We start from the raw sequence: 12,584 nt of genomic DNA on the forward strand, positions 1-12,584 counted from the left end.
CTTAGCAGAAGCTCAAATTCACTCCCAATCTCACAAAAATCGGAAAACAATCTCTACTCATCACTGAATATCGTTGTCTCCCAACTTCATACTCTCATCATTTTTAAAACCCTGGTTGCAACCCAAAAACCCGACGACTACCGTCCTACCTAAGGGCAGCAGGAAAATGTTTTCCACACACAAGCGACGTATCTTTTGACGTCTCTTACCCCCCCCCCCCCCACCACCACCACCACCACTTCGACACTATTAAGATTTTCCTTAGGTCCTATGTAAGACATATTAAATAGTCCGAGGAGCGTCCAATAAGTAATGCTACACAATTTCGGTGAGAGCAGGTTGGTTTTGTACAGGATTGCAAGGCACCATATTCTTTACCACTCTTGTGGCAATGAAACCCCATTTGTCGACATAACCTCCTTGAATGCACGGCCTTACACTACATTACCGGATGACTCTGATGGTACTACTATCGGTCGCAGTCGGAGCCACGTCTTGCTGAATCGTAACCTTCCCATCATCCACGTGTTGCTTCCCTCGGAGTGCATCCTTCATTGGGCCAAACAGAAGGAAGTCGCAAGGTGCATAGGCGACGAGGAATGCAGCGGGCACACACCTTTCATATCCCAACATGTAGGCAAGAGTCAGCACTGCCAACAGAGACGTCCAGATGAGCACCGAGGTGTCTGATTTTCATCCCTCGATCGCCTCGAGTAAAAACGTCCGCACGTTCCGACACAGCGGGAGTCACAGCTGTGTGCGGCCGGCCGGTAGTCCAATGATTGGACAGGCTTGTGCGACCTTCTTGCGATGGTGACAGACACGTTACCGTGCTTTTGTTCACTGCCAAGTCTCTGTGTACATTCTGCAACTTCCTATTGATATCTGCGATGCCCTGGTTTTCCGCAAAAAGAAACTCAATGTCAGCTGTCTGCTTTGAAGGCGTCTCCATTACAGACATTTTGAAGGCTTCACCAAACACTGCCACACATCGGAACTTCATAAAACTACAGGGGCTACAGCGGGAATATTCCACGACGTCCCATCAAAAATTTAGCACTTTTGCACTCGAAATTGACCGACAAAATAAATGTGATCCAATACTGCTTGAACTCACGTTGTAAGTGAATATAGTGCTCGTGGAGATAGGTTGTTCTTTCTTTCAAAGTAAGTACTATGTAGTCATTGCCCTGAAATAGAAATAAATTTCTCAATCTTATTCCAGGGGTAAATATTAAAGTTAATGATTAATGAGAAACATCACAGATCTTATTATTAGACATTTATTGCGTTACGATCGGTATTGTTTGCTGAACATCTTATAATTGCAGAGTTGTGCTACGGTAATATCGTAAATGGTGTGGCTGTTAAAGACCGAATCCAAAACGCACTTATCGCAAACATACTGCCGACCGCTTTGCGAAAGTATGGAGAGAAGAAACGGCATGATGCGTACAGTAAACAGCGTATAGTTCGTGCCGTGTGTACTGTAGCAAGTAGCGTCTGCTGGCCATTCTTCCACGGTCGGCACGAAACCGGTCGTAACACAATAAATATGTAACAATACAGCTGAGGTTGTTTTCATTAATGATTACCTTTACTATCAGCTGCGGTGCTCAGCGTGATAAAGACTACTTCTAAATAAAAAAAAGGAGAAAACAATTCCGTGTAAGGTAATTGCTGACGGCTGTAGTGAATCATAACGTACTTCATCGCTCTATCTTCAATAAATATGTATTATTTATTAAACTGAGTATTAAAACAAACATAAAATTTGTTTGTTTAATAATGGAAATATTTGCATCTGTAATTTACAAATTATTTCCCTTTGCTTGTGAAAAACTGGACACAAATTTAAGTAGTCATTTAGTTTTGTATTGACTTGTTAAACAGAGCACATTGTTTACCAGTGAAAGTTGCATGGTAAATAGCACGGAATTCACTAGTAAATAGTTAAATTGCAGAAAATTTATCACGAATCTTAAGGAAAATTGATAAACACAGTCAAAATTTGTATTTATGCAAATGAAACGGAAAACAAAATTTCTTGTGTGACACAAGAGTGAAATATTCTAATAATAAAGGCGTTTGAGTACAACAAAAGGCACACAAATCGTAACATAGTTTCTTGTTAAGAAAGTCTTTGGGCACTTACATCGGGATATAATCAAAAAATTTATTGTTCTGGTCTGTAGACGCTCGCCATCTTCTGAGAGGCATGCTGAAGCTGCTGACGCAAAACAAAAACACGGAAGTATAATTCTAGTACGTCCACACGTCCGCCTCTTCCACCTTCATATACCGCTTGCAGGTGGGACTACTGGTGCCCGTGACGTGCGCCTGCGCTGAAATGCTAGTCATTTGCACCTCTCATCACCAAAAGTACATGCTGCGAATTTCACCTGATTTGCATGCTTCCTTGAGGGTGTTGCATTTTGGGTGTCCAACAGTGTATTAACAATAAGGTAGTGCTTCCTACCAATCCTCTCAAAATTTGATTTTTTGAAGAGTGTTACTGACAGTGGTAATGCTATAGAAATTATTTGCGTGTGCAAACAGCAGCATCGAGCAAATCAAAAGTTTCAACTAGCAAAAAATTTCTACGGCAACTGGCCGCATCACAGTGGATAGTGAACCTCAAACTATAGGAATTTCTGCAGTGGCACTGTGCTGTTTTGCAGGAGAGTGCGCTTGCCCTGTTTGGTGTAATACAGCTCAAGCCAAACAGGTAGACATAGCTCTTAGTAATACCTACTGAATCATAAGTGGTTGATAGACATCAACGCAAGTCGGATGGTTTACCACCTCGCCGGAATAGCACCACACCTTCTTTTGGAAATGAAGCTGTTGAAAGTGAGGAAAGAAAGACAATGGCGCAGGAGAGAACTCATCCTCTGCACGGGCATCACTCCCAGCCGCAATGAGTGTAGTCAAGGATAATTATCCTTAGACCATCGATGGCACTTCCTAGTTGGAATAGAGTTTCTGAAACTTTACCTCATGGCTCTGAAGGCGAAATTTAAAATTAGTAATAAAAGTGAAACTGGTGAAAAGTCTGACAATTTAAAACTTGGAATTGGAAGTAAACGGGGAAGTTTATGATGGTTTGAAAACCACAGAGGACACGGAACTGTGAAAATGAATCGGGTGTAAATTCTGGTGATGCGCGATTTGAAAGCAGACTACCATGAACAGATCGTTCTCAACTTCGAGGTAATCTGAAAAGTGGTGCTTTTAGCACTGATGGAGATTTTAGCACTGATGATTGAAGAGATTAAGCCAAAATTGTAAATGGCAGATCGTGCTATTTTCTGCATACACTAGTGCCAAATGATCGTTTAGCTGCGATTGTTATTATAATCATACTATTACAGGTGAGTAAACTGAACAACTTTGAAATGCTATTTCCATACTGTAAATGCAGTGTGTTGTTTAACGTGCTGGAAAATCGCAGACCGAGAAAATGCATGGCTTGATGGACAAGTTAATAGGTACTTCAATGAGTGAGTTTCGTACATTTTTAATGCGAATTGTGCTGTTTGAATGAAGAATGTTTTCATATTTGATCTTTGAAAGTTTGTTAATAAGTAAGGCACCCAAAATTTATTTCTAGGGGACCCCCAAAAATCTTAGTTAAGCCACGGTACCTTGATATTTACATTGGTATTGTTTGTGTACCAGCCCGAGTATATGCTTATCAGTGAGGGCACTATTTCATACAAAAACCCGTGATGGATTGTAAGGACAGTCTTGTAAGTATCTCGCCAAAGCCTTTTTTACGGGGCCCACGTTTACTAGAAAGCTTTTACTGCTGTACTAGATATTTTCACACTTGTCAACCTACGTTACTAATTATTACACACTCAATAAAAAAGGAAAATGGCTCTTATTGAATCTTTATTTACTTGGATAACTGGTAGAGCAGACATTAATGACGATTGACACCAACCCGTCCGAAATTAAATCCAAATAATTCGCTGATTTTGTATATGCTGGTACCAGCTGTGTTAGGTATGGATATACCACCAGTTAGTGACACGAAAATATTTGCTGGTCCGGGACTCTAATTTCCCACTTATCGCGAGCGGTCGCCTAAATCATTTCAGCTGCCTGTTCACATCTCCAGGATTAAACTCAATTTCCATATGTCACACCGTCATAGTCCCCTATATTCATCACTTGAGCTTTACTTTGTATTCAAGCACGAGTGAGTACATATTATGAGCCTCGCTCGCGGGGTGGAGTCAGAGCTAACTATTTGTAATATCGTTCCCAGAACCGATCGCTGTCCTCTGGTTTGGAGCCGAGTGGAAGGCTTAAACCAGAGGCTCAGACGATTCTGCGGAGAGCTGGGGTGCAAATTTCTCGACCTCCGCTATGGGGTGAAGAAATGTAGGATCCCCTTGAATAGGTCAGGCGTGCACTACACGCCGGAAGCGGCTAAAAGGGTAGCGGAGTACATGTGGAGTGCACATGGGGGTTAGAGAATTCCCTCCCTACGCCCGACAAGACGCCTCCTGAGACGCGGCAAGGTAGGAGTATTCAAAGGGAAACAGGGAATGACAATATTAATGAGCTAATAGTAAACTGCAGGAGCGTCTATAGAAACGTCCCAGAACTGCTCTCATTAACAAACGGTCACAACGCCCATATAGTACTAGGGACAGAAAGTTGGCTGAAACCACATGTAAACAGTAATGAAATCCTAAACTCAGATTGGAATGTATACTGCAGAGACAGGCTGGACAGTGAAGGGGGAGGCGTGTTTATAGCGATAAGAAGTGCAATAGTATCGAAGGAAATTGACGGATTGTGAAATGATTTGGGTGAAGGTCACGGTTAAAGCAGGCTCAGACATGGTAATTGGATGTCTCTATAGGCCCCCGGGCTCAGCAGCTGTTGTGGCTCAGCACCTGAAGAATAATTTGGAAAATATTTCGAGTAGATTTCCCCACCATGTTGTAGTTCTGGGTGGAGATTTTAATTTGCCGGATATAGACTGGGAGAATCAAACCTTCATAACGGATGGGACAAAGAATCCAGTGAAATATTTTAAGTGCTTTATCTGAAAACTACCTTGAGCTGTTAAACAGAGAACCGACTTGTGGCGATAACATATTAGACCTTCTGGTGACAAACAGACCCGAACTATTTGAATCAGTTAATGCAGAACAGGGAATCAGCAATCATAAAGCGGTTACTGCATCGATGATTTCAGCCCTAAATAGAAATATTAAAAAAAGGTAGGAAGATTTTTCTGTTTAGCAAAAGTGACAAAAAGCAGATTACAGAGTACCTGACGGCTCAACACAAAAGTTTTGTCTCATGTACAGATAGTGTTGAGGATCAGTGGACAAAGTTCAAAATCATCGTACAATATTCGTTAGATGAGTATGTGCCAAGCAAGATCGTAAGAGATGGAAAAGAGCCACCGTGGTACAACAACCGAGTTAGAAAACTGCTGCGGAAGCAAAGGGAACTTCACAGCAAACATAAACATAGCCAAAGCCTTACAGACAAACAAAAATTACGCGAAGCGAAATGCAGTGTGAGGAGGGCTATGCGAGAGGCTTTCAGTGAATTCGAAAGTAAAGTTCTATGTACTGACTTGGCAGAAAATCCTACGAAATTTTGATCCTATGTCAAAGCGGTAGGTGGATCAAAACAAAATATCCAGACACTCTGTGACCAAAATGGTACTGAAACAGAGGATGACAGACTAAAGGCCGAAATACTAAATGTCTTCTTCCAAAGCTGTTTCACAGAGGAAGACTGCACTGTGCTTCCTTCTCTAGATTGTCGCACAGTTGACAAAATGGTAGATATCGAAATAGACGACAGAGGCACAGAGAAACAATTAAAATCGCTCAATAGAGGAAATGCCGCTGGTCCTGATGGGATACCTGTTCAATTTTACACAGAGTACGCGAAGGAACTTGCCCCCCCCCCCCCCCCCCTTCTTGCAGCGGTGTACCGTACGTCTCTAGAAAAGCGAAGCGTTCCAAAGGATTGGAAAAGGGCACAGGTCATCCCCGTTTTCAAGAAGGGACGTCGAACAGATGTGCAGAACTATAGACCTATACCTCTAACATCGATCAGTTGCAGAATTTTGGAACACGTATTATGTTCGAATACAATGTCTTTTCTGGAGACTAGAAATCTACTCTGTAGGAATCAACATGGGTTTCGAAAGAGACGGTCGTGTGAAACCCAGCTCGCGCTATTCGTCCACGAGACTCAGAGGACCTTAGACACGGGTTCACAGGTAGATGCCGTGTTTCTTGACTTCCGCAAGGCGTTTGACACAGTTCCCCACAGTCGTTTAATGAACAAAGTAAGAGCATACGGACTATCAGATCAATGGTGTGATTGGATTGAGAAGTTCCTAGATAACAGAACGCAGCATGTCATTCTAAATGGAGAGAAGTCTTCCGAAGTAATAGTGATTTCATTTGTGCCGCAGGGGAGTGTCATAGGACCGTTGCTATTCACAATATACATAAATGACCTGCTGGATGACATCGGAAGTTCACTGAGGCTTTTTGCAGATGATGCTGTGGTGTATCGAGAGGTTGCAACAATGGAAAATTGTACTGAAATGCAGGAGGATCTGCAGGGAATTGACGCATGGTGCACGGAATGGCAATTGAATCTCAATGTAGACAAGTGTAATGTGATGCGAATACATAGAAAGATAGGTCCCTTATCATTTAGCTACAAAATAGCAGGTCAGCAACTGGAAGCAGTTAATTCCATAAATTATCTGGGGGTACGCATTAGGAGTGATTTAAAACGGAATGATCATATAAAGTTGGTCGTCGGTAAAGCAGATGCCAGACTGAGACTCATTGGAAGAATCCTAAGGAAATGCAATCCGACAACAATGGAAGTAGGTTACAGTACGCTTGTTCGCCCAATGCTTGAATACTGCTCAGCAGTGTGGGATCCGCACCAGGTAGGGTTGATAGAAGAGATAGAGAAGATCCAACGGAGAGCAGCGCGCTTCGTTACACGATCATTTAGTAATCGCGAAAGCGTTACGGAGATGATAGATAAACTTGAGTGGAAGACTCTGCAGGAGAGACGCTCAGTAGCTCGGTACGGGCTTTTGTTAAAGTTTCGAGAACATACCTTCACCGAAGAGTCAGGCAGTATATAGCTCCCTCCTACGTATATCTCGCGAAGAGACCATGAGGATAAAATCAGAGAGATTAGAGCCCTCACAGAAGCATACCGACAATCCTTCTTTCCACGTACAATACGAGACTGGAATAGAAGGGAGAATCGATGGACGTACTCAGAGTACCCTGCGCCACACAGCGTCAGGTGGCTTGCGGAGTATGGATGTAGATGTAGATGTAAAAAAAAAGAGCCACGATATTGTCGTCTTGCGTCATGGGTTTCGATTCATCATTGCCTCGTTCTCACCGGTGGCCGTATAGAAACTAAAGCTGCGAGCAAAAAGAGATGAGTGTAGAGGCCTGCGGCACAGGGATATAAAAAGGTGTGACACTGAAGTCTCTTTCAGGTCGGGAGACTTGAGCGGAAAGCCAAAGTGGTTAAGGCTAACGCTAGCTAACGATAAGCGGGAAATCCGCGTTGGAGTCTCGGTCCACCACAAATCATCATATGCCACTAATAAATAGGTTATGTTATGTTAACCTAGAAACGACGGACAGGCTCCGTCCCCGCCGCAGCCGTAGTGGTCCGCAACCCCACGACGACGACGACCGCAGTTCACTTCACACCTCTGCCGCCCCACACCGAACCCAGGGTTATTGTGCGGTACGGGCCCTTCGGTGGACCCCCCCAGGGAACGTCTCACACGAGACGGGTGTAGCCGCTATGTTTGCGTGGTAGAGTAATGGTGGTGTACGTGTACGTGGAGAACTTGTTTGCGCAGCAATCGCCGACATAGTGTAGCTGAGGCGGGATAAGGGGAACCAGCCCACATTTGCCGAGGCAGATGGAAAACCGCCTAAAATCCATCCACAGACTGGCCGGCTCACCGGACCTCAACACCAATCCGCCGGGCGGATTCGTGCCGGGGACCGGCGCTCCTTCCCGCACAGAAAGCCGGGCGTTAGACCGCACGGCCAACCGGGCGGACAATAAATAGGTAGTATATCTATACCTAACACAACAGATGCCGAGAGATTCGTTATGAGTGATTTTAATTCGAATGAATATTTATTGTTTGGAGACTTGTTTGCCGAAGACGTTTAACACACGTGAATACAGCAGTTGAGCTCATAGTTTGCCACCACTTTTGCAGCACGCCACAGGGCCTGGAGGACGTGTCGCGGTACCCGCACCTGCTGGCCGAGCTGATGGCGCGGGGCGGCTGGACCGAGGGCGACCTCCAGAAGCTTGCCGGCAGGAACCTCATCAGGGTCTTCCGGGAGGTGGAGCGCGTGAGTAGCCGGCCGCACGCTGCTGACACAGGGACCTTGTTTTTTGTTATCGGTCCTCTGGGTGGATTGATGAAGCCTGCCGACGTTCCTTCTCTACTACCAAACTCTGTGCCTCAGAGTGACATTTATAATCAGCCTGCTGCCGTGAACCGGGTGTTCACAAAAAGTGTCGCACATTCCTACAGGAGGTAGTATTGGTGGAAACTAGAAGGAAACGTCCCATAATTGTACGTGCGGAAACCAGTACCTTATGATGAGTAATGTGTAGCCTCGTTTTCGATGTTATAGGCAACCACAACCGATGTCGTAGTAATTTACCACAAAGCGCAAGTGTAGCTAGATACTAACCCTTCAGCTGTCATACAGGTAGGGCATCAGGATAGCTTCAGTATCAATTCACGGGCAGGAATCATCGGTGACATATTCACTTTACCAGATGAACAGTGCTGTGTATCACCGATTTGTACACGTAAAATTACAGCGGGGATGTTTTTTTTTTATCATCAGTCTACTGACTGGTTTGATGCGAGGTTTGATGCGGCCCGCCACGAATTCCTTTCCTGTGCTAATCTCTTCATCTCAGAATAGCACTTGCAACCTACGTCCTCAATTATTTGCTTGACGTATTCCAAACTCAGTCTTCCTCTACAGTTTTTGCCCTCTACAGCTCCCTCTAGTACCATGGAAGTCATTCCCTCATGTCTTAACAGATGTCCTATCATCCTGTCCCTTCTCCTTACCAATGTTTTCCACATATTCCTTTCCTCTCCGATTCTGCGTATAACCTCCTCATTCCTTATCTTATCAGTCCACCTTATCTCAAATGCTCCGATTATCTTCTGTTCCGGTTTTCCCACAGTCCATGTTTCACTACCATACAATGCTGTACTACAGACGGACATCCTCAGAAATTTCTTCCTCAAATTAAGGCCGGTATTTGATATTAGTAGACTTCTCTTGGCCAAAAACGCCTTTTTTGCCATAGCGAGTCTGCTTTTGATGTCCTCCTTGCTCCGTCCGTCATTGGTTATTTTACTGCCTAGGTAGCTGAATTCCTTAACTTCATTGACTTCGAGAACATCGATCCTGATGTTAAGTTTCTCGCTGTTCTCGTTTCTACTACTTCTCATTACCTTCGTCTTTCTCCGATTTACTCTCAAACCATACTGTGTACTCATTAGACTGTTCATTCCGTTCAGAAGATCATTTAATTCTTCTTCACTTTCACTCAGGATAGCAATGTCATCAGAGAATTGTATCATTGATATCCTTTCACCTTGTATTTTAATTCCATTCCTGAAACTTTCTTTTATTTCCATCATTGCTTCCTCGATGTACAGATTGACGAGTAGGGGCGAAAGGCTACAGCCTTGTCTTACACCCTTCTTAATACGAGCACTTCGTTCTTGATCGTCCACTCTTATTATTCCCTCTTGGTTGTTGTACATATGTCCCGTCTCTCCCTATAGCTTACCCCTACTTTTTTCAGTATCTCGAACAGCTTGCACCATTTTATATTGTCGAACGCTTTTTCCAAGTCGACAAATCCTATGAAAGTGTCTTGATTTTTCTTTAGCCTTGCTTCCATTATTAGCCGTAACGTCAGAATTGCCTTTCTCGTGCCTTTACTTTTCCTAAAGCCAAACGGATCGTCACCTAGCGCATTATCATTTTCTTTTCCATTCTTCTGTATATTATTCTTGTAAGCAGCTTCGATGCATGAGCTGATGAGCTGATTGTGCGATAATTCTCGCACTTGTCAGCTCTTGCCGTCTTCGGAATTGTGTGGATGATGCTTTTCCGAAAGTCAGATGGTATGTCGCCAGACTCGTATATTCTACACACCAATGTGAATAGTCGTTTTGTTGCAACTTCCTTTAATGATTTTAGAAATTCTTATGGAATGTTACCTATGCCTTCTGCGTTATTTGACCGTAAGTCCTCCAAAGCTCTTTTAAATTCCGATTCTAATACTGGATCCCCTATCTCTTCTAAATCGACTCCTGTTTCTTCTTCTATCACATCAGATAAATCTTCACCCTCATAGAGGCTTTGAAGGTATTCTTTCCACCTATCTGCTCTCTCCTCTGCATTTACAGTGGAATTCCCGTTGCACTCTTAATGTTACCACCGTTGCTTTTAATGTCACCAAAGGTTGTTTTGACTTTCCTGTATGCTGAGTCTGTCCTTCCGACAATCATATCTTTTTCGATGTCTTCACATTTTTCCTGCAGCCATTTCGTCTTAGCTTCCCTGCACTTCCTATTTATTTCATTCCTCAGCGACTTGTATTTCTGTATTCCTAATTTTCCCGAACATGTTTGTACTTCCTCCTTTCATAAATCAACTGAAGTATTTCTTCTGTTACCCATGGTTTCTTCGCAGCTACCTTCTTTGTACCTATGTTTTCCTTCCCAACTTCTGTGACGGCCCTTTTTAGAGATGTCCACTCCTCTTCAACTGAGCTGCCTACTGCGCTATTCCTTATTGCTGTATCTATAGCGTTAGAGAACTTCAAACGTATCTCGTCATTCCTTAGAACTTCCGTATCCCACTTCTTTGCGTATTGATTCTTCCTGACTAACGTCTTGAACTTCAGGCTACTCTTCATCACTACTATATTGTGATCTGAGTCTATATGTGCTCCTGGGTACGCCTTACAATCCAGTATCTGATTTCGGAATCTTTGTTTGACCATGATGTAATCTAATTGAAATCTCCCCATATCTCCCGGCCTTTTCCAAGTATACCTCCTCCTCTTGTGATTCTTGAGCAGGGTATTCGCTATTACTAGCTGAAACTTGTTACAGAACTCAATTAGTCTTTCTCCTCTTTCATTCCTTGTCCCAAGCCCATATTCTCCTGTAACGTTTTCTTCTTCTCCTTCCCCTACAACTGCATTCCAGTTGCCCATGACTATTAGACTTTCGTCCCCCTTTACATACTGCATTACCCTTTCAATATCCTCATACACTTTCTCTGTCTGTTCATCTTCAGCTTGCGACGTCGGCATGTATACCTGAATTATCGTTGTCGGTGTTGGTCTGCTGTCGATTCTGATTAGAACAACGCGCTCACTGAACTGTTCACAGTAACACACCCTCTGCCCTACCTCCCTATTCATAACGAATCCTACACCTGTTACACCATTTTCTGCTGCTGTTGATATTACCCGATAGTCATCTGACCAGAAATCCTTGTCTTCCTTCCACTTCACTTCACTGACCCCTACTATATCTAGTTTGAGCCTTTGCATTTCCCTTTTCCGATTTTCGAGTTTCCCTACCACGTTCAAGCTTCTGACATTCCACGCCCCGACTCGTAGGTCATTATCCTTTCGTTGATTATTCAATCTTTTTCTCATGGTAACCTCCCCCTTGGCAGTCCCCTCCCGGAGATCCGAACGGGGGACTATCCCAATCTATTGCCAATGGAGAGATCATCATGACACTTCTTCAACTACAGGCCACATGTCCTGTGGATACACGTTACGTGTCTTTAATGCAGTGGTTTCCATTGCCTGCAGTGGTTACCCTTGCAAAAAACAAAGCTTGTGCTTTAAGCTAGACAGTGTCTTGCCTCATTTCGTACAGCTCGTGCGACAGTACCTCAATCGTCATTGCGTGGGGATGGTAATGTTACTTAAAAACCGTCTTGATTGCAAATATTTTTATTCATATGACCGGTTTCGGTTCATTCAGAACCATCTTCAGATCTGAAGATGGTTCTGAATGAACCGAAACCGGTCATATGAATAAAAATATTTGCAATCAAGACGGTTTTTAAGTAACATTATAATTTCACTGATTGCTGTTGTCCCAAAAGACATTATATCTGATTTTGCAAAGCGTGGGGATGGATTGAAAATCGTGTAGGAATATGTGACACTTCTCCTAAACACCCTGTGTTTCTACATATAACATACAGAATAACGCAAAGGAAAACTGAGGAAATGTTAGATGACGATCAGTTTGACTTAAGGAAAGGTAAAGTCACCAGACTGGCATTCCTGGCTTTGTCCTTTATAATGGAAGGAAGACAAGAAAAATAAAGATATGCTCAGAGGATTTCTGGACCTAGAAAATGCGTTCGACGATATAAACTGGGCAGAGGTGTTCGAAACTCTGAGAAAAATGAGAGGAAGCCATTGGGAAAGACAAATAATTACAT

The 12,584-nt window shown here is 43.4% G+C and overlaps 1 protein-coding gene across 1 annotated transcript in view; it reads left to right on the forward strand.

Annotated features, from left to right (window-relative positions):
• LOC126281392 (dipeptidase 1-like) overlaps window positions 1–12,584 on the forward strand; it is a 342,362-nt gene that overhangs the window by 316,360 nt on the left and 13,418 nt on the right. The window contains exon 10 of the mRNA XM_049980319.1: window positions 8,276–8,414. Within this exon, the coding sequence (XP_049836276.1) occupies window positions 8,276–8,414 (139 nt within the window). The remainder of the gene's footprint in view (window positions 1–8,275; window positions 8,415–12,584) is intronic.

The sequence above is a fragment of the Schistocerca gregaria genome, chromosome 7, assembly GCF_023897955.1.
Source record: "Schistocerca gregaria isolate iqSchGreg1 chromosome 7, iqSchGreg1.2, whole genome shotgun sequence".
Classification (NCBI taxonomy): Eukaryota; Metazoa; Arthropoda; class Insecta; order Orthoptera; family Acrididae; genus Schistocerca; species Schistocerca gregaria.